Source organism: Embiotoca jacksoni, unplaced genomic scaffold (assembly GCF_022577435.1).
Source record: "Embiotoca jacksoni isolate LCO1_2020_lvr unplaced genomic scaffold, fEmbJac1.0.p SCAF_11, whole genome shotgun sequence".
In the NCBI taxonomy this organism is placed as follows: domain Eukaryota; kingdom Metazoa; phylum Chordata; class Actinopteri; family Embiotocidae; genus Embiotoca; species Embiotoca jacksoni.
Window position 1 is genome coordinate 10,876,341 of NW_027185241.1, and position 22,242 is coordinate 10,898,582.

The 22,242-nt window shown below is 42.2% G+C and overlaps 1 protein-coding gene across 1 annotated transcript in view; it reads left to right on the forward strand.

Annotated features, from left to right (window-relative positions):
- lars2 (leucyl-tRNA synthetase 2, mitochondrial) overlaps nucleotides 1-20,539 on the forward strand; it is a 35,350-nt gene extending 14,811 nt beyond the window's left edge. Inside the window, exons 8-21 of the mRNA XM_069143150.1 lie at nucleotides 2,158-2,265; nucleotides 3,440-3,599; nucleotides 4,057-4,161; nucleotides 4,548-4,663; nucleotides 4,799-5,082; nucleotides 8,291-8,389; nucleotides 10,379-10,516; nucleotides 10,601-10,704; nucleotides 11,195-11,374; nucleotides 11,583-11,752; nucleotides 13,307-13,384; nucleotides 13,490-13,601; nucleotides 14,855-14,982; nucleotides 16,878-20,539. Coding sequence (XP_068999251.1) covers nucleotides 2,158-2,265; nucleotides 3,440-3,599; nucleotides 4,057-4,161; nucleotides 4,548-4,663; nucleotides 4,799-5,082; nucleotides 8,291-8,389; nucleotides 10,379-10,516; nucleotides 10,601-10,704; nucleotides 11,195-11,374; nucleotides 11,583-11,752; nucleotides 13,307-13,384; nucleotides 13,490-13,601; nucleotides 14,855-14,982; nucleotides 16,878-17,057 — 1,962 coding nt within the window. The 3' untranslated portion in view covers nucleotides 17,058-20,539. The remainder of the gene's footprint in view (nucleotides 1-2,157; nucleotides 2,266-3,439; nucleotides 3,600-4,056; nucleotides 4,162-4,547; nucleotides 4,664-4,798; nucleotides 5,083-8,290; nucleotides 8,390-10,378; nucleotides 10,517-10,600; nucleotides 10,705-11,194; nucleotides 11,375-11,582; nucleotides 11,753-13,306; nucleotides 13,385-13,489; nucleotides 13,602-14,854; nucleotides 14,983-16,877) is intronic.
- The last annotated feature ends 1,703 nt before the right edge of the window (nucleotides 20,540-22,242 follow it).

Sequence of the window (22,242 nt, forward strand, 5' to 3'; positions counted from 1 at the left end):
AACAGTCCAAAACCCAAAGATAGTCAGATTACAAAGATATGGAACAGAAAAGCAGCAAATTATTAAATGTGAAGAGCTAAAAACAAATAATGACTGACATTTCTGCTTTAAATAGGACTTGAATTGATTATATTACATAATATTACTCTGTCATTTCTTTTTTCCATCAAAATAGTGAGACAAAATGAGGCCTTGAAAAGGACAAGCAAAGCAAGCTAAAGAATGTAAAAGCATGTTTCTATGAGTGGTGTTTAATATCACATTGAAATAAAATAGAAACCAATGCCTGGGAGGTGTGATGTAATTAAAAAAAAATACTTTTTTGCTTTGACAAATGGTTGGCCATAATGCAAACCACATGGGATTTCTAATAAGTGGCCTTAAAGTTGCAAAAACACCAATTTGTCCTTGAAGGGGTTCGTTCGATTCTTTTGCCAGTTTTATCATTTTGATTAAAAGAAAAAATAATTTGTTCCACAGGCGTCACTTAGTTTCGCCCATATTTGTCCATGTCAGAGGTGTGAGTGGAGGTGGAAGCTGCCCACTGTGACAATGTGTTCTTGCATTTCTAATTTTCCCTGACGAGCGGAGAAGTGAGAAGGAGGGAAGGAAGGAAGGGAGGGAGGTGTTAAGGGAAAGAAGTGAGAAAGACAGATGGAGAGAAAGGAGGACCGTGTCAAAGCAAAGTGTGCCAAATAAAAAGGGATGTAATTGGACTGTGATTTCCCTGCATGTGTGTTTTGTCTGCCTCGCCGGTACACGTCCATCAGAGAACATTAACCTCAGACAATATTTATTCAGTTTAGCTGTCAAGTTGTTCCACACTGTACAACGACTGCATTATTACTAAGATGGGTTTTATTGATGTGGAGCGTGCAGGCAGTTAAATTATCACGTGGCAGTCGCAGAGTTCTTAGTTTCATGCATAATCACTCTTGTTTCACTCCGACAAAAGCTGCCTGCCTTTTGCACCACACTGACATCTGAATGATTCACAAACTGAGAGCGTGGCTTATTGTTCTCTTATGGTATTGCTCAAATATGTGCATAACTTCCAGAAATGTTGCCAGTGCATTGAGTAATATTTTTTTGGTCAGAAGTGTACTTGACGTCTCGCTCTCTCTCTCTCTCTCTCTCTCTCTCTCTCTCTCTCTCTCTCTCTCTCTCTCTCTCTCTTTCACACACACACACACACACACACACACACACACACACACACACACACACACACACACACACCAGTCCTTCACCAGTCCTTAGTTATTGCTATACCATGCTTTTTCTTGCAAGCTTTTCTTAGTTGCCATGGAGACTCCTGTCCTTGCTGTACATATTTCAGTTACTCCTGCCTCTGTGTGCCAAACTATATTTTGTAGCCCAGGAAAGTAAAAACGTTTACTACCTCTCATTTTAAAGCCATCATCAGTTATCTGTCTGAACTTCTCCAGTGTTCGCATTTTCTTCATCGCCAGTTTGTTTTTGCTGCGTCTCCTCAGAGTCTCTCAGTCATGCTGACACAGATTAATTGGGATTTCGATCTCTTTTTCTCCCACTCTGGAACAAAACCATAACTGACACGCTCTGCAGTCATGCTAGTGATGATTGTGGCCAGTGTTCATGTTTGTATTGATAACTCCGTGATGAGGTACTGCATGCTGAAGCAGCAGCCGTGAGGGGGATTGTGGATAATAGATTGTGACAAACTAAAAAGGAAATAGAGAATTATAACATCTCCGGCCTCAAACCAGCTGTGACTTCTTGGCCCGAGCCTCATTGATATGCATAGCTCCCTATAATCACGTGGAACAACCCTGCGTGTGTGTGTGTGGGGGGGGGGGGGGGGGGGGGGGGGGGAGGAGGAAAAGAGAGGGAATATGCACATTGTATAGGCGATTGCTTTGTGATATTAAAGGAAGTAGGGTACGCGGAGGTCAGAATTTCTGAAACTCCGTCTTTGTCTGCATAATGTGACCTGGTCGGCTCTGCTGCTTTGTCAAAATAAATTGGCTGTGCTTTGAAAGAGGCCACACTGAGCTGGAGCAAAATGCATTATCCTAAACAGACACATACTTTCCACAGTGAAGTGGAAAAATTAGCTCTTTCCGAACTTATACGCGGCGGTAAACTTGTGTCTGTGTTTGTTTCTCCCTCCTGCAGCCTCTCCTGGACGCCCTGGAGGACCTTCCAGAGTGGTACGGGGTCAAAGCCATGCAGGCGAACTGGATTGGAGAGTGCACCGGCTGCTACTTTGATTTCAAACTCAAGGTGAGTCTCAGCTCACTTCTCCCCCGCTCACTTTTTAATCATGCATCATTCTTGCTTTCTTTCAGTCGTTTGGCCCTCTTCCACCGAGTGTTTCCCCCGTTGCTCCCTCTCGTCCCTGCCTCCGTTTCTCATCTCTTTCACCCCGAGCGCTGATTGCTGGCTTTACTACAGATTCTTTGACGCCTCTGTTTACTTACATATTTCTGTTAAGAATCATGTATCACGTAGAAATCCTCGCTCCATTATTCACTTTCAATGGGTTCATCCATCTGCAAGTGGCAATTTACCCAAACAGACGATGTCACAGATTAGTTTCTATTGACTTCTCTGAGAGCTATATTTACAGTTCTTCACGTGCCCTGTTGTTTCAAACTGAGCGGCAGCAAAAACACCACTGAGGTCCCTCTGTGACTACTATTATTATACCTTTCAAAATAATCTGTCACTAAATTTAAAAGTCTTTGTATTTCTGGAGAAAGAGGGTCAGGCTACCTTAGTGTCTGTTTGTGTTTTTATGGTTTAAGTCAAAACCGGGGGGTGTTAAATCACTTTACATCATTTACATCATCACACAATGTCACAGGACCTCTTTTCTGAAGTATCCCCAGTGGGCTGAGGTTTGTATTAGTATGTCTTCGACATGATCTGTTCTAATTATTAATTAGAACCTCCTACAAATAAGTGTGTCTGTCTTTGAATTATTATTACATTAAACTGTACATCATAGTCCTATTATGAGCCAAAGAGTTACATACGGCACATATTGCATACACGTCCGAGTCCCAAGATTCAATGACCATTTACTAGTTTATTTGTTAATCATTTGTTCATTAAAATCAATTCAATTATTACATACTCCTTTCACAAGGTAGAAATCCTTCAATTATCTTGAATTTTTAATCTCATAAAAAAACAATAATCATTTAACAGTGTAAAGGAAAGTCTCTTTGATTTTAAGATGCAAATATTTGAGATTAGTACTCGATATAATAAGTAAAGCCAATTATGAAAATGTGACTGATGATTGGATTGTTTCAGCAGTGAAATGCTTTAGTCATTTTTGTGCAGACACGAAACTGTAATAGGAAAGCCAGCAGGTCCTTCTCATTATCTCAGCTCCAGTGCTGCTGTGGAGGTGAGAGGTTCCCCACGTACTTCTTCTCTTATCTCCCAGGTGAACGGGGAGGAGACGGGGCAGACCCTGTCAGCCTACAGCTCCTCCCCGGAGACTGTGTTCGGAGTCGCTTACCTGGCCATCCTGCCCTCCCACAGACTGCTGCATGGGAACAGCACCGTGCGCTCTGCCCTGCAGAAAGCCTTTCAGCCAGGCAGAGGTGAGCACACTTCCACATGGCATGTTTGCCTTCTTGTCAGGTTTGGAAAGCAGCTGTTTTTTAAAATTTTTTTAAATACACACATTTAGATGCAGCATAAGACGGCTCATACTGGTGAAGGCTGTGATTTATTTTGCACATTATGTGGAATTAAAAGCAGCGATTCGATGGTGAAACATCAGCCCTTATATGAAGAGGACTTGCATGTTTTTAGACACATCATTAAATATGTGTACTGTACTTGTCTTCTTATATATTCCACATCACATGTGACTGTGTAAATATGTTTTTTTTAACCACCATACTGTCGAGGTATGGTTGTAGAAGCTGCAGAGGACCGAGTATGTGTTAATTGGGATTCCCTTGAAGAAGTCTGAGCAGTGAATGGTTGCTGATAATAAGCTACCAGGGGAAGCAGCGCTGCCTCTCTTACTCCTCCCGCCCCTTTACTCTTCAGACTCCCTGACAGAGGTCACGGCTCACAACCTGTTCACCGGCCACGAGGTTCCCCTGGTCATCTCACACAAGGAGGCATTTGATGGCTATCTGGACACTGTGCTCGGTGGGTATCTGTGTAGCTGGCATCTTTGAGCCGATACTACGAACACAATATACGAGCAGTAAAAATAACTGACCTCTTCATGGAGTCAGAAAACAGCTTGAAACAATTCCTATTGAAAAGGGCCTGCCCCAGTATTACTAACATTTTAAATAGTCAGCATTCACTGTGTGTTTGTACTATGCACCATTGTCAATGTGAAACCTTCAGTGAGTATTTGTCACAGAGTGGAGGTGGGACCCAAGGGATTGTTAGTTTCATCACAGCATGCTTAACATCACCACAGGGAGGGTTTTTACTCAGTCATGTGCATCCTTTTATGTCCATTTTTGTCTTCATGTTTTTGGTTGGTTTTTTTTGCATGTTCATGGTGCACTTGTATGTGACAGGTGTGCCAGACTGCAGTGAGGAGGATCTGCCTGTGGCCAGAGCTCTGAATCTGAGTTGGACCACAGTGCTGAAAACCCTCGACGATGGGACACAAACTCTGATAAACTCTGAGGAGGTCAGCACTGATGATGATGATGATGATGATGATGATGTCTTTATTTATTAAAATGCAATTTTGCTGCGTAATTCTTCCTTTTTTCTCCAAATTTGAATCCTCTTGTTTCTTTCTTTTATTCTCTTCTTTGTGTAGTTCTCAGGTCTCACCAGAGAGCAGGCCTTTGACTCCATTACCCAGAAGGCCAGAGAGCAGAGGGTTGGAGGCCACCTCACCAGCTCTAAGCTCAGGGACTGGTTAATATCCAGACAACGGTACTGGGGCACACCCATCCCTGTGGTGCACTGTGGGTCTTGTGGTCCAGTGGCGGTCCCTGAGGAGGAGTTACCTGTTAGTCTGCCAAAGCTGCCATCTTTCACAGGAAAAGGGGCGTCGCCACTGGAAGCTGCACATGATTGGGTCAACTGCAAATGTCCCAGGTGAGAAGACTGAGAAGTCAATAAATATTTTCCACAAATCATTATGCTGTCATTAACAATATTCCCTCCTTCTGATCAGTGTTCTGGTGGTCCTTCTGAAAATAATTACATCATTGATTAGATAGATAACAGAGGTTTGTTTGATGGTGTTGCCTGGTTTGATTGATATGCCTGGGGTGCTGTCAGGTTACCGGTATGGGTGGGCAGATTTTGTGTCCTTGGGTTGGCAGTCTTATCCACCCCTCGCTCCTCCCCAGCTTGTCCAAATATGGACACTTCTGGCTTAAAATAAACAAGATGGGAACGGCCGAAATGCTGAACTCGAGGCTTCAAAACAGCAGTTCACAAACCAATGGGTGACATCATGGATTGGTTGCCACGTTGGCATATTGTATGGAACCTGTTATACAAGAAGACATTGATTCATTTTAAAAGGACATAAGTCAAAGAGATTGTGTACCTCTCACTTAAACAAATCATTTTGAATTTAAGATCGTGAGCTCTGTGTTGTCCAGTTTTGATTATTTAAATTTCAACAAACCAGACGCTAAAAGTAATTCAAAATTCTTATTCAATTGAGTGTGAGAACCCCTCAATAATTTCTCTCACTCATTCCCATGAAGTTTCGGTTTAGTTTTAGATCTTATACAACATTTGCACAGCAACCAAACCACCCTTCTGTAGTGCCCCTGAGTAAGTCACTGACTCACCGCCATCTCTGGTAGCGTTAACACATCAGTAACCCCTTTCAGCTGTGTGATATTGTAAATGAGATGCAGCGTTATTTGTTTTTGGCAACGACATCAGCGATCAGGGAACTGATCCTGCCTGTTATGGTGTTTGTAGAGTGAGAATTGAATTACATGCAACCCCTCTCCAGTGACCGCCTCTCCTCTGTACTTCCTGTGTTGCCTCAGGAGACCAGCACCGACAAATTGAGCCTGCTGTCAGGCCTGATGTGGGGTCTGACGGCTTTACAGGAACACAGAGCATTGAGAGCGGCTCTGTAAATTGCGTGATTAATACTTTTGTTCAGATGGGGTAATGTAATGAGTGGCATCAGTGACAGGAACAGCATGAGATGATGATGGAAGTTATGTAAACCAGCTGTGCCTCGAGGGACACACAAACACTGTACATGCATGCGCGCACACGTTTACCTTTTGTGCACAGGACATAATCGCACACATGTCACTCAGCAGCTCATCTCAGTGAAGGTGTTGAATGCAGAATGACGACTTGACTGGCGTCTCCAGAGTCCCTCGCTGACATGGGAATTCCTCTCTGAATAAGACTAATCACCACCATGGCACCGTGTTGATTAAAACAAAGGCCCACTCAGTCGCAGATGGCACAAGTCATCAGATTGTGTTCGCTCACTTCCACGAAGCTACTATAATGCCTCCCATCAGCGATGATTGATGGGTATAATCGCAAAGATGCCGTTATCTCCTCTCTTCCCATCTCCCCTTCGTTGTTAAGTGTCTGTCGAAATTTGTTCCCTTCACTCGTCGACCATGTCCAATTAAAGTTTGAGTGGAGCACAGAAGAGCAGGGTGATGAGATGGGCGGCAGAAATGGAGTTTTATCTGTCCTTGAGGAAGTCATTTCCTGTGTGCTCTTCTTGTCTTCAACCCTCTGCAGCACTGTAAATTAGCCTGCCAACTGAACCCTGCCTTGGCTTGGCCTGATTAGAAAGGTGTGCACGCAAGTGTGTGTTGTTCTCTGAATTCAAAGGTAAAGACAGAGAGAGGGAGAGACCACCTAGTTATCGCAGCACACACACGTTCAGGAGTCTCACACACACACACACACACACACACACACACACACACACACACACACAGCAGATGGAGGGCTGTTTTCCCTGGGAAGAAAGCCTTCATGGAGTGGGCAGCTGCCTCCCTTGCTGCATCTGTTGGAGAGCCTTTTGGCTCTTTCTGGCTTATCCTACAAACACACTTTTCATACTTTACACACTCATGCAAGCAGGTTGCTTCAGATTTAGTTTCCTAGTTTTGTTGTTAGGCTCCTTTCACGGCGTAGAGGAGGACCATCCCCAGAGAGCGTAGCTGGTGCGTCGTCTAATCTGATCCTCAGTAGTCTGACTGTAGCTGGTACTAGCTCTGTCAAATAACCACAATCTGGTCTCTGATTGGTCAGTCTGAAGCAAGAGAGGAGGTGAGAAATCCTACTTGCTCAAGCAGGTTTTTTGTGCTAATTTGTCTTTCTCCGTTTTGAGAGGTTTCCCATTTTTAGATCTTTTATGATGGACGGGGGCTTCGTTATACTGCTGGATTTTCATCATATGAAATCACACCTGGCTTTCAAATATTAACCTTGCTACACCTTAGCCTTGTTGCTAGGCAACCTCGAGCTCTTACCTCATCATCACAGCCTTATTATAGACCGGTATGGTAGGTGGTCGAGATGTTTTGTGTGTCAGTTAGTGAGTGTGTGACTGAAAAATTGATTGTGAGATGATTGTTTGTGCGACTGAAGGGACAGACAGAAAGACAAACAGGGACATCCCATAAGGTCCAGGAAACCATACCAGCTCTGTTGCACACACCGTAGCAAAGCTTAGAGCTGTTTCTGTGTTTCTATTTCTGGGACACTGATTTAAATCTGCAGAGACTCATTATAAAGCAAAAGACGAATGCTGTCACTCTTCCATTTAAGTGCTTTAAATTTGAAACAAAAACACTCCAAAAGCTCCACTCTCCCCAGGTCTTTTACAGATGTCCTCTCCTGTGCTGTGAAAGTGTCGCTGGCAGATTCGCATCACGTACCCAAGCCGCTGTTTGGCTTGGAGAGAAGGGGGCACGAGGTGGCATTTCCAACACAAACACATGATCATGTGTGCGGCCTGCCAGTTCGTTCCCTGTTAGCACAGCCTGTTAGTCAGGGCACAGGAACACAGCTCTGCTGCCAGCCTGGCTTCAGCTGTGCTCCTCTGCAGGGACATGACCCCTTCAGCCAGATGGAGCCGGCTTTACACTCACTGACACACACACACACACACACACACACACACACACACACACACACACACACACACACACACAAACAAACAAATCACATAATGAGCCATTTCTCTGAGCATACAAACAGGGGTCGTTCATTTGCTCGCGTTCTAATTTGTCAGCTCGATATTAATTTTGGTTCAGCCTCTGCCAACTCTCTCTTTGTTTCTCTCTTTCCTCAGATGTAAAGGCCCAGCGAGGAGGGAGACTGACACCATGGACACATTTGTGGACTCAGCTTGGTATTACTTTAGATACACGGACCCTCATAACCAAGACAGGTACAAACAGCCTCCTCATTAGACTTCACTTTCTATTATTGACTCTGTGAATCTGGCCAATTAAAACATAGTTATTTATATTTGCATCTTTTTTTTTTACTCATGTTGAGACAGATTTGAGCACAAATGGCACAGATCTTATTCTCACCCTATTTGTTCAAATGTAAATGAAATGAAAACCAGAAGAGAAAAAGGTGAACAAATTGCTCTTGCAGTGGGCGGATAAACATCTGTCTGTTTACATATACAATAAATGCATTATTCTCTATGTAATCTCTGCTATGTAAATACAAACTTGATTTTTCTCTGGCCACTTCCACTCCAACTCTTCTATATAAGGATTTTATGAAAGCACTTAAACGCATAATTATGCTCACTGTAAGATCACCCACTCTCTCTTTTCCACTTCAAACATGCGTATAATGCCTGTATACGCACACCCTTTACACACACACACACACACACACACACACACACACACACACACACACACACACACACACACACACACACACACACACACACACACACTTCCCTGAAAGTTGCACTCTCTGCCAATAGAGATTATGGAGCCATGGCTGTCACCTGCTGGGATGGTGGTGATACCCTGAGCTTAACAAAAGAGATTAATTTCCCAGTGCCCTGACCTAGCAGTAAAGCAGCTTTAAAAGGGGGGGGGGCTCCTGCTCCCTCCTTCACTTTTCTTAGCTGGACAGATTATGGCACAACAGAAAAAGCAATTACACTATTTGTGCATTTCAGTCGGCCCGCTGAGCCTCATGCGCACAGGGGGAAACGATGAAAATATGAGGCAAGAGATGTTGAAAGTAGCAAGTAAGAGGAAAGACCTGGGCAGGGGTGTTGTATGAGAGTGTGTGTGTTGTTGTGTATTGGGGTTCCCTGGAATGGTGCCAGCAAACAGGCTAAATTATTTTCAGTGTTGCGAGTTCATAACTTTTTTTTTTTTTTTTTCTCCCCTCCTGGCTCAATTATCCAGAGACAACATCAGCCACAGAGGGAGGGTGAGAGGCAGAGAGGTGTGAAGCAGAGTAATGACTGGTGTGAAAGGTGACACACAGAGACAGTAGTCTGCCCTAAAAAGCATTGTGACTGCTGAGCATCGCGACAGGCAGGCTAACCACATGCAGCGGTCGTGATCTAAAAGAAACAGATACTTAGCATGTTGTTAACGTGAAGCTGACTAAAGACGAAGTCCTCCGAGCCAAATTTCAAACAGACCTTTGATACTTTTTCTCTGTGAGTGTTAAACAGGGGAGGCTTCAGGATGCTTTTGTTGGCCAACCCTGAATAGTGTCAGATTCAGCCTGCCCCCTGGAGGAAAAGTGTGTGCATGTGCTTTGTACATAACCAGCGCCATCTGATAACATTAATTTTAACAGTATATTATGTAAATATACACAAGCAGAAGTCTGCTTTGCTACTCTCAGTTGCTGATTAATCCAACATTAATAATCATAAAATGATAAATCTTTCAAAATAATGTCACTTAATTTTCGACTCCTCAGCATACACTCCATAATCTGGCAAATAAAAGACCAGAGGACAAGATCACATCGGAGAGTCAAATGAATGGATAATATATGGTCAAAAATAGAATAATAAAACCTTTGGCCCGGAACATCTCTTACATTTGCTGTTGTAAACATTTTGTCTGTGTGTTGCCTTAAAGAAAAATCCTTTTGTAATTTGAAGTTGTGCCTTTGATATGAAGATACATTTGAGTAGTTAGCATGAGCAGTGATAGCCTCTGTGGATGTAAATAAATAATAATAAAAAAAAGGAAACAGAACTTCTGTGTGATCTTCATCAACAGAAAAGCTTGAAGGACAAAGAAAGAAATGATGACTTTACTGAGCAGTTTTCTTTTTTATTGTGTCCTTTTAACTCAACATTACATTAGATTAACAGTTTACCCTCCCAAATACAGTTGGAGCTTTACCTTTCACTACGTTTGCTCTTCCTCTGCAGGCCTTTTGGGCGCCGCCTTGCAGATCACTGGCTGCCTGTGGACGTGTACATCGGCGGGAAGGAACACGCTGTCATGCACCTGTACTATGCTCGCTTCCTCTCCCATTTCTGCAAGGATCAGGGCCTCGTGGTTCACAGGTGGAGTACGCTGTGGTTTATCTGCTGTTGGTGCATGTGTACATTTTGTGTGTTTTTGTCATGAACCATCCTTCTGTCTTCCAGAGAGCCTTTTAGGAAGCTCCTGGTCCAGGGCCTGATCAAGGGCCAGACTTTCAAACTGGTAGACAGCGGCCGGTACCTGAAGAGAGAGGAAATAGACTTCACAGGTATACACTACCTCAATGTGGAGGGTGTTTGTTGATGTGAAACATTTGGAATAGATGAGCGAGGCGAGGGCTTCCCTCCTTGTAACCCTTCAGAAAGAAACAGCTAGTGACAGACAGAGACAAACCAAATATGGACTCATGACATCAGTTTATGCTTTTTTGAATTATAGTAAGTTTTGACTCCACTATCCCACCCCACTTCTTTGCGCTATTAAGAAAAATTGCTCCTTATTTTGTGCTTTACTGCTTTTCCAAAAAGAACGACAAGTTAACCATCTACTTATAACAAAAGTCAAATCCCTTTAAATCCTTTGAAGACACCTGAGAGGTTTCTCACCTGAGAGGTTTCTTATAACTGGCATCACGCCGAAGGAATTTCTGCTTTTCTCTATTGCTTGGTAACAAGATAAACAAGAGGTACTGGTCATTTAATCTCAGCACGATAGACTCTTTATCCAGCTATCGCTGACCTCTGACCTGCTTCGTCCAGATAAGGAGCCGTTGGCGCTGAGCGGTGGTCGTGTTGAGGTGACGTGGGAGAAGATGAGCAAGTCTAAACACAACGGACTGGACCCCCAAGAGGTGGTGCAGCAGTACGGCGTGGACACAGCCAGACTCTACATCCTTTACGCCGCACCGCCTGAACAAGACATCCTCTGGAATGTCAAGAGTGAGATGTTACTGCAAAATTACACATAATGGTAGAAATAATGAATGAGAATGACGTTAAAGGACGGTGGTTTTGTGAGAGCAAAATTGTTTCCACAAAGAGACATGCACCACTTGTTTTCAAATGAATACATTTAGAGTTTTTCAGTTTTTCCAGCAGTTTTTCAAAATATTCGATTCTTCTGTGTCTGTGTGGTGACCCACTCCAGCCGACGCTCTTCCTGGGGTTCTTCGATGGCAGTCTCGCCTGTGGCAGCTGGTGACCAAGCTGAGAGAAGCGCGGCAACTTGGAGACATTCCCAATCCTTCCCTGCTGAAAAAGAAGGAGCTGGCTGAGGCCAAGAAGATCTGGGAGAACAAGAACTACGCCATTCAAGAGGTAGCTTAGACCTGCTGTGATTTGGGCTGAAAGTGTCTCACGGAGATGTTTTTTAACAGTAACATATTACGACAGTTCTTACCAGCAGGGGTCAGTGATGGGTCCAAATTCAAAATCCCAGATTTTCACAAAAGGTTATTGTTCATCTACCTTGAATAACAAATTGCATCTGTCATCTTGGTCTATTTTTAGTTTAATCTCTCTACTAGTTCCAGTTATCTGCTGTTAATTTCTTTAATGTCTGGTATTAATTTATGTCACTCCAACACATTGTATAGTTTGAGGGCATAGTAAGTTGTCTTTTCCCAGTTACAAGGTATTGTATTATATCATGCTAGTAATGCATCACTCATTACACAGTCACGACTCCCAGCTTTTTGTTTCAATGCTGAACATCCGTTGCAACCTGAAACAGCTTAGACTAAAGAGTAATAGCAGAAGGGGATGGAAATTGATTTTAAATCCACTCGGTCTCTTTTCACACTTTATAAATAGCCTCCTTTGGCTGCCAGGTTTGATTCTCTCTCCTCCCCTCAGGGCCAGTGCTTTTAGAGGACCTCAGGCTGTTTGCTATAAGCTCTCAAAGCCCAGCCTGTACTTTGATCTGTCCCTTAGAAAAGCCCCGTTGATCAACCTCGTCCTCCCTAAGGCCCGTCCCAAATGGGTTCTTCTTCCCAGAAGGCTAAGCAGGGGAATGCTGACACGCTGTGTGCCTTCAGCTGGTACACACAATGAAACAAGGGAGGAGGCTCCTCTTCTGAGCCTGTCATTGTTTTCCAATGGTTCTTCAGAAGCAGACTCAAAATATTCCATGACACAATCAATCCATATGTCTAGCTTCCATATGTCTAGTCGCCAAAAACAGAACATAAAGCCTCAGACTGTATCACCCGTAAATGCCCCTGCTCTGGAGACAGGTTGTTGTCTTTTTCTGTATGTCCCATTATCGTGAGCGCAATACCTCAAGAACGCCTTCACAGAATTTCCTCAAATTTAGAAAAAAATATCCACTTGGTCCTGAAGATGATGAGATTTCGGTGCTCGAAGGTCAGTGTGACCTCACGAAACACATTTGTGGCCGTAACTGAAGAATGAATGCGCTAATTATGGCAACATGTTTTTTTTACTAATGTCTAAACAGGATAAAATGATCAAGTGATACCATTTTATTTCCAAAAGGTCAAAGGTCAACTTCACTGCGATATCATAATGTTCTGCAAAATTGGGTGAGATACTTAATTAGTGGCACAAATTTGGGATGTTTACCTTGAAACTGTGATGATTGTATAGATCTTTTGTGCTGTCGGATTAGTGTGAAATGTGTGCGAAGCATTGTTTTATAATTTGTAGCTTTTTTGATGCAACATTCATATTTGAATCTTCTTTGTTACTGTCATGGCTACAACTTTTGTGTTAAGTCAGAATCAGCTTTATAAGTCTTCACTATATATATTATATGACTCGGGACAAACACAGATGTAAAATACAACTTGACTGGTTGAAGGAGAGATACCAACCGCGAAACATGAAATCCATGTTTGTTGGTATTTTCAGGTGACAAACCACTTCACAGAAGATTTCCTTTTCAACGCAGCTATCTCTCGCCTAATGGGACTCACCAACACACTGAGTGTGAGTGCACCCTCTGATACCTACAACGCAAATATTATAATATATATGTGTATAATATAATGCAGTTTGGAAATGACACTTTTACCACTCCGTGTGTGTGTTCAGAGTGCAACGGTCAGGGTGTTGCAGCACAGTGCGGAGTTTGAGGAAGCTTTGGCTGCCCTGGTTATGATGACAGCACCCATGGCCCCTCACTTGGCTTCTGAACTGTGGGCAGGTTGGTGACACTCATCGTATTCACACATAATAAATTACACCCTCATGCACATGCACGCATAAAGTGTAAAATGGTTGGCAGGAAGGAACGTTAACTGTCTCCTTTCATATGGTGAAGAGCAGAGAATAAAGATGGCCCATCTGACATTAAATGTCCACGTCTCTTAATCATTTTAAATACTTTCATTTTGTACATTTTATATCTGTATTTTAGGATCACTTCATTGTGAATGAAATTTTCGACTGACACAGTAACAAAAGTAGGTGAAGTTTGTGGTAAAACGAGGTTATTTTTGATGACTGTAAGATAAATGCCTCAGATAAACATAATGTTCAAACTGCAGCTTATACCAATGAACGCCCAGAACTGATCTAACAGCCAATTAATCAATATGACAAAACCTTTTAATTATTTTCCTGTTAACCCATGTAAACAAATCTACAGTACATTTTACCCAAATTAGGTAGGTAGGGAGGTAGTTACTTTATTAACTTATTTATTACCCTAACGGTCCATCAAACATAACTGAAAGCAGTGCTGTAAGACCTTTTGCAGCAAACAAACAATAGTAAGGAAGATCTAGCGTCACTTTTTATGCCCTGTGTGGACGCTTGCCCCTGCGCTGGCCTGAAGAACATCCCTTTATTGTCGTTGACACACGTACACAAGCTTTGTGCACACAGCCGAAAGGAGAGAGGTTCCCGGGAAAACATAGCGTTCAGCTGACAGCCAGAGTCAGGAAGGCCTAACGGATGATGGCTGGGAGTAAGAAGGAAGTACGTGTGTGTGTGTGTGTGTGTGTGTGTGTGTGTGTGTGTGTTGTGTAATGAGTAGCTGTGTGCATTTTGTCAGTGCTCATGCGTGTAGTTTTTAAAATACACAAGTGAGGAACATATGACCTGAGTCACGCTGTACTTTTCACTCATTCTTTGTAACCTTACACACAGTGCAGGATAGAGGAAGTTCACATCCTTCCCTTGTGGCTCAGTAGGATGTGCACTCGCCTGTTTAACTGAGAGTCAGGACAGGAGGGACAGGGGTAGCTGGATTGTTGTTTGACCCTTCATCGAGATTTTTTTTTTTTGTTAACATAAAATATAACAAATAAAAGTAACATTTTAAGTCATCCACAGCTTTATTTATTTATTTTTTTCAAAACACACGGTATACAACATTTTTCTCCTCTGCATATGTTTTCTCAGCCGGTATGGTCACCCATGCCCTTCTGTTTCTCCCTCTTGGTTCTCTCCCAGGTCTTTGCCAGGTGAAAAATCCCCTCAGCCCTCTGCTCCAGCGGGGAGGAGATGTCCTGCAGCAGACCTGGCCCACTTTGAACCCCGAGTATCTGGAGGTCCCTGACTTTGTGGAGCTGTCTGTACTGGTAGGATCCCACACTGTCAGACTTGAACAACGATGCACTCAGTCAGTACATGGCAGCTGGAGCTTCATCAAAGTTCTGCCTCACGCTTGGTGAACAAAAAAGTCTCAACAAACCAGTCAGGCTAAAATGAAGCTCTTATTTTTCTTAATATTTAGCTTTGAAGATTAAAAAAAAAAAGTTTCCCCTCGGCACCATCACTGTGGTCATTATTTTTACATCACTTTACGAATAGTTGTAACTAATAATTTTCTCTTGCATTCTCGAACATTTTCATTCAAACTCTTCACTCTTAAACTCTTAAATCCATGATGACAGTCAAAGTCTGTAATTTTCAAAAGAGCCTATGATTAGCTTGTGTGTGTGCACACGTGTGCGCGTACCTGTGTGTTTATGTGTCGGCATGTCAAGTGATGTGCTTTAAGCTAAATAGACAAGTTGGTCAATAATTAAAAGTCAAGAACAGAGCTCCTGTGTTATTCCTGACTCGTGGGCTTTTTCTTTTTTCTTTTTAAACGGCCTGTCAGCTCACAAACAGTGAATCCACCAGTTTGGCAGCAAATGACATCGTCAGGAATCAACGTGTTTGTGTCTGTATGTATGCATTTCAAAGGCGTACAGACAATCAGAGGGAATATATAGCTGTGCTGGAGTAGTTCAGAAAATCTACTTGAATGAGGCCCATGAACACACACACACACACACACACACACACACACACACACACACACACACACACACACACACACACACACACACACTCACACATGTCAGTCTTCACGTTGCCCTGAGCATCGGCGCAGCTAATAGATGAAAGCTCAAACTGCTTTCCGACGGTTTTCTCTGTTGAGGGTCATATCCACTGAGAGTCCTCTACCTCCACCTCCACCCCCACCCCCCCGTACCCCCACCCAATGTGTCAAAGTGTAATGACAGCAAACAGTCAGCTGAATAACATCACCTATCTTTCACTGGACTTTATTCTGATAAAGAAACAAGAAAAACAAGACAAAAAAATAAAATTACTCCTGTTAGGGGGCCATAAATCTGATTACACTGTCACATCCTGGGGAGTCATTACATTTTTATCGTGAAGATTTTGGTTAACATGACGGTTAAGATTATGTAACTAGTAGTTATGGTTCGGGTAAGTCTCCAGGAAATGAATGTCAGTAAATATAATATTCTCTGAATGGAAACATGACTGCTTGTGTAAAACTCTCCATATTTGAGTTTGCTGCGACTGAAAATAGTACTTCCTTTACACATCTCCGCATTTTTGTTTACTTTTTTTTTTAAACTTTCCAATAACACATGCAGACTCACACACACAGCGTGTATACAGTAGAGTATATTTCAGCTCCCAGAGCTCAATGATGATGATGTTGGTTTTCCTTCAAACTGAGCTCTCTGTTGTGGGCTGCCTCGCTCCCTCTGTCCTCTAATCATGTCCTTGGGATTGTCCCAGAATGGAGACCAAGGCTGAGTGCCCTCAAATACATACACACACACACGCACACACACACACACACACACACACACACACACACACACACACACACACACACACACGCGTGCACACACGCATACACACACACACCACACCATTCATTTGCAACCACTTCCAAAGACAGGATCACATTCACCGTGTGCACACATACACTTGCTTCTAAACATACAAGACGGACTGCCCTTCCCATACCTACCACTAACTATGTGTTTTAAATGCACTGGGAATGAAGAAGGAGAGGTGGAGTCTGTTATTTTGAGACTTTAGTGCCAGGAAGGGGTTTAGGTACGGCTTCACATGGCAGAAGCTCTGTCAGATGGAAACTATCTGAATGGAGAGCAGATTAGTAACTTCTCTCATCTCTTTCCTTCTATTTCTTTACCCTAAGATAAACAACAAGGCCTGTGGCACAGTGACGGTGCCTCTGCAGATGTCCAAAGACGCCAGTCAGGTGCAGCAGCTGGTCTTGGAGAGCCCCGTCGGACATAAGTTTCTGAGCGAACGCAACATCAAGCGAGCCATCCTGTCCCCGAGGACTGCCCTCATCAACTTCCTTGTCGATGAGTAACGCTTGGGCGTTCACCACTACTGGGGACAGACTGAAGACGTTGAACAAAGTGAAAAGAGGGAAATCAGTTTATATTAACTGTAATAATGTCAATGTAAATATCTCTACAGACATTTTATCTATATTTTCCTGTTTTGAATGAAAAAAAAAAAAAGATTCAAGAGGCAGTGGGTTTTTAGTCTCGTTAACAAGTGAGATTCAGCACCCGTCTCTCTCAGATCTGAGACACACGAGCCCAAACTCCACTTCAGATTCCAGTCACCCTTCACAGTCTCCTTTTTCTCCCGTATCACAACTTTCAGCACTGTACCCACGACCACAACCCGGTGTCCCAGCCGAGTGACGCACTCATCATCTGCCTTGTCAGTTTTTTCTGTGCACCTCTGGTCCTGCTTTTAGCTGGCGATCCTCCTCTGTGCACCGTACATGGTATGCCGTTTGACCCCCGGATGCGCCGCTGTGCTCTGTGAACCCGGTTGCCATGAGATGGTCTGTGGGAAGGCAACCGAAGAGCCTTGTGTGGTCGGAGGATGCCACGCTGTTCTGTGCCTCATCGCCAGCAGTTCCTATTCATCAGCTCTGTGTCTCAACATCAGGCCAACATGACTCAGCCATTAGCTCTGCCCTGGCAGAGCACACGCGCCAGCGGCACTGAAATGTATCTGTGTCCACCCACTAGGGTCTGTCTTTAAAGCTTAGGTGAGTAAGCAGTTATTTGATATGTACAAGCATTTGTCTTTTATGCCTTGCAGTGCCCACGTCTCTGGTTAATCCAGGATGTTTGGTAGCTGTGTAGGTGAGGTCTAAAGTGTTGGCTGGTGTCAGTGTGTGAAGGAGCATATAGGAATTTGATCTGTGAAAACTACAATACAAATGTCAGTATCACATGGTCAGCTTCTGTTTGAGGACTTGCTTTTATTTTGATAGAAATAAGATAAACTGCTTGTGACAGAGTCCTGCTGTGTCTAATTATCTAAGTATGTGAGTAATATCAGGTTTGTTTTTAGTGAATAAAAAAAAAATTATGGACAGAAGGAAAAACAGAACGTTCCGACCTAACCTTTTTATATTTCTGTACTTTATCTCTGACCATCAGGTCACAGGAAAAGGCTCACAGGAGAGACAGAATAACAGGAAGAGAAACCAGGAATAAGAGGAGGGGGGTAAAGAGCCAAAACTGTGTTAGTTATTCTCTGTATTGTCTCAGAGATTATGAGAATTGTACCACAACCAGATGCAGCCACAGCACAAAACAGAAAGAGAGTACTTGCCAAAGATAGGCAGAGGCATTTTATCTTCTGAGACCTTATCTTTATATCCGCCATATTTTCTTTCACACTCTCAGACTGGCTGTATGAAATAACTATTAGGTCCATGGGAGGTCGTTTTTAACCCCTGATTTCTTCCACTTTTTGCTTGTGCTATTACTGCAGCTCCTTTCACTTTCCTCAGCAATAACAGCAGCTAATAAACATGTTTGAACTCAAACGGTGCCTGAACAATAGGCTGAAGTCGCTGTGTCATTAAAAGAGCAACAGCATGGCCGTTTTTAGATGGGTCAGAGATGCCAAGAAACACTACCCTGTTTGACTAAATAAGGAAGTAGGATATTTTTGAAAAGTGTTTTTTTTTTTTTTTTTTGTAAAATGAGGTCTGAATTGTGCTGATGCTTTTGCTCTTAACAATTAATTTTGCCACCGTCAGCCTCTGCCGTCGTTTAACACTTTTCACCAGCTCATGCAGTTTCCATGACGACTAGCATCAGTGAATAGGCAACAGTGCTCCACTGTGACTCACTTTCTCTTCAGACCACAGTCATAGGCCTTCTCACACACGAGATGTGCAGCAGGAATTGTCTTTGATGAGTTCAAGAAAATCATTCCCCTTCCCCTAGAGAGACTGCGCTGGTGGAAAAAAGGGTGGAGCAGTGGAGTCCCAGTCATCCTCCACTGCATGAGTCTGGGCTGAGCATTCTCACTGGGCGACGCAGTAATGCTACAGCTCATTATCTTGGAGGCTGACCTCAAGGCTGGTAATTTGGTCATCTGCAGATGTTCTTTGAGTGAGCTCATTGTCTAAGCAGATTTTCACTAGTCCTCTAATTGTGTTGAGGATAAAGCTAAACTCCTGACATATGTGTGGATATACAATACTCGCCAAAGTTGTTCATTTATTTACTGTACCTCTCCATAGTGACAGTCCATTAGTTCTGCTGGCCTTTTAGGAATTAATTTTTACTTCATCGCATGTATCCCATGCTGTGCACTACAGCACTCTCACAGGTGTGTCATGTTTTGTATTGAAAAGGATCTACAATATGTAGGCTGCCTTTTTTTTTTTTTTTTTAATGCAAACGCTGTATGAAGTCGGTATGTATCATATTGGATATTTTTCTGATATCTGATATGATAATATGTTCCAACTCTCTTGGCTGATACAGGCGAAGGTGTTTTTTCCACCTAATTGCAGAGAACAGCAAGTCTCCTGCAGTGAAACGAATATGTTTCTCATTGCTACTGTTATCGTGATGAAACACTGGCAGATGTAGACATGAAATGCAACGCTTTTCAAAATGTGCCCACTTACTGGAAACAATACGAAAACTTCATTAACTTAGTTTGTTTCCTTCGGTAAACCATGCAATATTTATTTGTATGTAACTTTTTGTCTTTCAAACAAAACTATAAGATTCCTCCCGCTTAAACAGGCTCTGCTCTCCCAGATATAATTATTGTAAACAGCAACTTTGCTACGAGTCTCAGACACGTTTAAAAACCTTCACACTGCAGACATGGTGTCAAGCATTTAAGCATGATCAAAGCATCATTTTATTTGCCTGTCATATGCAGAAATGTTCATTTTGATCTTTATTTCAGAGCCTTTATCGGTTAACACTGATGACATTCGGACAATATCGTTCATCCCTGGTCAGAAGTCCTCACTGCAAAAATGTATATTAAAGTGTCATATAATTCTGGGCAATTCTCATTTTCTCACCCACTGTTCTTCTCTACCAATGGTTCAGTTTCTTAAACAAACTATTAATTCCTTACTTTTCTTTCCTTCCAGCCAAACTGTTGTCAGTTACTGAACACACAGTAGCTAACTCATTACTGCAGCTGCTTTAAAGTAAAAGCCAACTAAATTTTTCAACTGCATATACTTTCATGCAAATTTTAATACCTTACTGTACACATTTTTTTTTAAATGATCAGTTTAGGAATATCGGGTGTTGTATGTTGTGCAGATTGTAAAGGCCTCCGAGACAACGCTATTTAATAAATGCAATTGGCTTGACTTGACCACGTTTCCTCCAAGACTGCAGCAGACATCCCTATAAAATAGCAATAATACCACTCTGAATATTAATCCTATTTAAAAAAAAAAATTGTGAATTTGTGACATTGCACAAAATGTCCTTCGTAACAAAGAATGTGTGAAGAGTTTGAAGCCTGGGCAATAAAGTTTTATTTGGTTTTCAATTTTTGTTCTCATTTCATGAGGTTCTAATGACCCAATTAACATAACTGGCGAAACCAAGTGAGCTCAGATTTTCCAGAGTTGCTGATGAATTAACCTCACTTGAAGACATTTTCACAAACTAACTAGTAGTGATGATGACACAAAAAATAGTTCATAGTTTTAGTTTTTAAATCAAAACTCAATCCCTGAACATAATTGTGTCTACATTATGATCCTTACTCAAATTCTTCATCTATTATGTGTCTTTCCTCTTTAAAAGTAAGTATTTCTGTTCGTTCAACTACTGCCTTACATTTGATAACCTTCTGTGCATGTGTTTAACTTCTCTTTGGCTTTTGTTACAATAATTCACCCAGCTGTTTTAGTGAATGTATCAAACTGTATCAGTTTGTTGTATCAGAAAAAAGTAAAGCAAAAAGTAAAGCAAGGTAAGCCTACTACCTAAAGGAATGTATCATGGTGAGTTTTTCCTCATACGCACAGATGGGCGAGCCTTATGAACCTTCTGTTTTAATTACACCATCACCAGCTGCAGTCTATAGGCCCCTTAACATCCTGCCTCTATTTATTTTTTTTCATCAGAGAATATATGCACACTCAGGCTCCCTGCAGGACACAAATAAAATGTGCACCTGTGTTTGCAGTGTGACACATTATGAATTTGTCCCGCAGTGCCGACAAGGTGCAGTGTGTGTATTTGTGATTTTATTTTTAAACACACACACACACACACACACACACACACACACACACACACACCAGTCCACACACACATGTGTAATGGTAAAACAGTACAGTTTTAAGGATTTATCCCACTGCATAGATCGTCTGAGATGTGGGGCAACTTTAAACAGTTAAATTGTATTTATTCATATATATATTATTTTTTTTACCAATTCCAGGTAAATAGTTAATTATAAATAAATGTATCTTGCGTAAGTGACTTCAGAGGCTAGCTTTTGCCTTCGTTAATGTTTCCCAAAATAATTCCCCATTGACTTTATTGTTTCCTTCTCTCTTACAGAACTAAACCAGCAGTGATGAAGTAATCAGAGCCCGTACCCAACATAAGTAAAAGTAGCCATGACCAACTGTGAACGCTGCAGTTGTTGTGGAACGCTGCATTAAATGCAAGTTGTACACGTCCAGTGTTTATTTTTTCACTAAGTATGACTATACTACTGTTGGATAGACACCATCCTTATGTTTATTATGCACTTGAAAGAGAGGGGATGAAAACACCCTAATTTCTTGGTGAAATACCCAAACAATTAAGGCATTCAGATATGTTTGCAGGTGATGCATTCAAATGCCGAGGTTATTTCTGCAGAACAGCAGTATGCAATTTTGAGATGAGAAGCCTCGTGTCAAAATTCACCTACTGCAGCCTGTTTAAGTGTGACCTCCTAACCTGTGGAAGTAACGGAAATAGCCCACATGAAACGGGATACCAGACCTTTGAGAGGTTGAGGTCCCGACAAAAAAAATGGCTACAATAATAAAAGTACTGGAATATAAGCAAAGTTAGTGGGGCTTGTTTTTAAACAGTGTTTGTTTCTTATGAAGCGAAAAGAAAATGCTGATTTTATTATTTTATTTTTTTTGGGTGTGCCTCAAAACACTTAGTCATATATTTTTTTTTTAAAAGATGACACAAGATGTAAAGGCCAGTAAACAGAAAGGATATCTGCCCACAGATTCC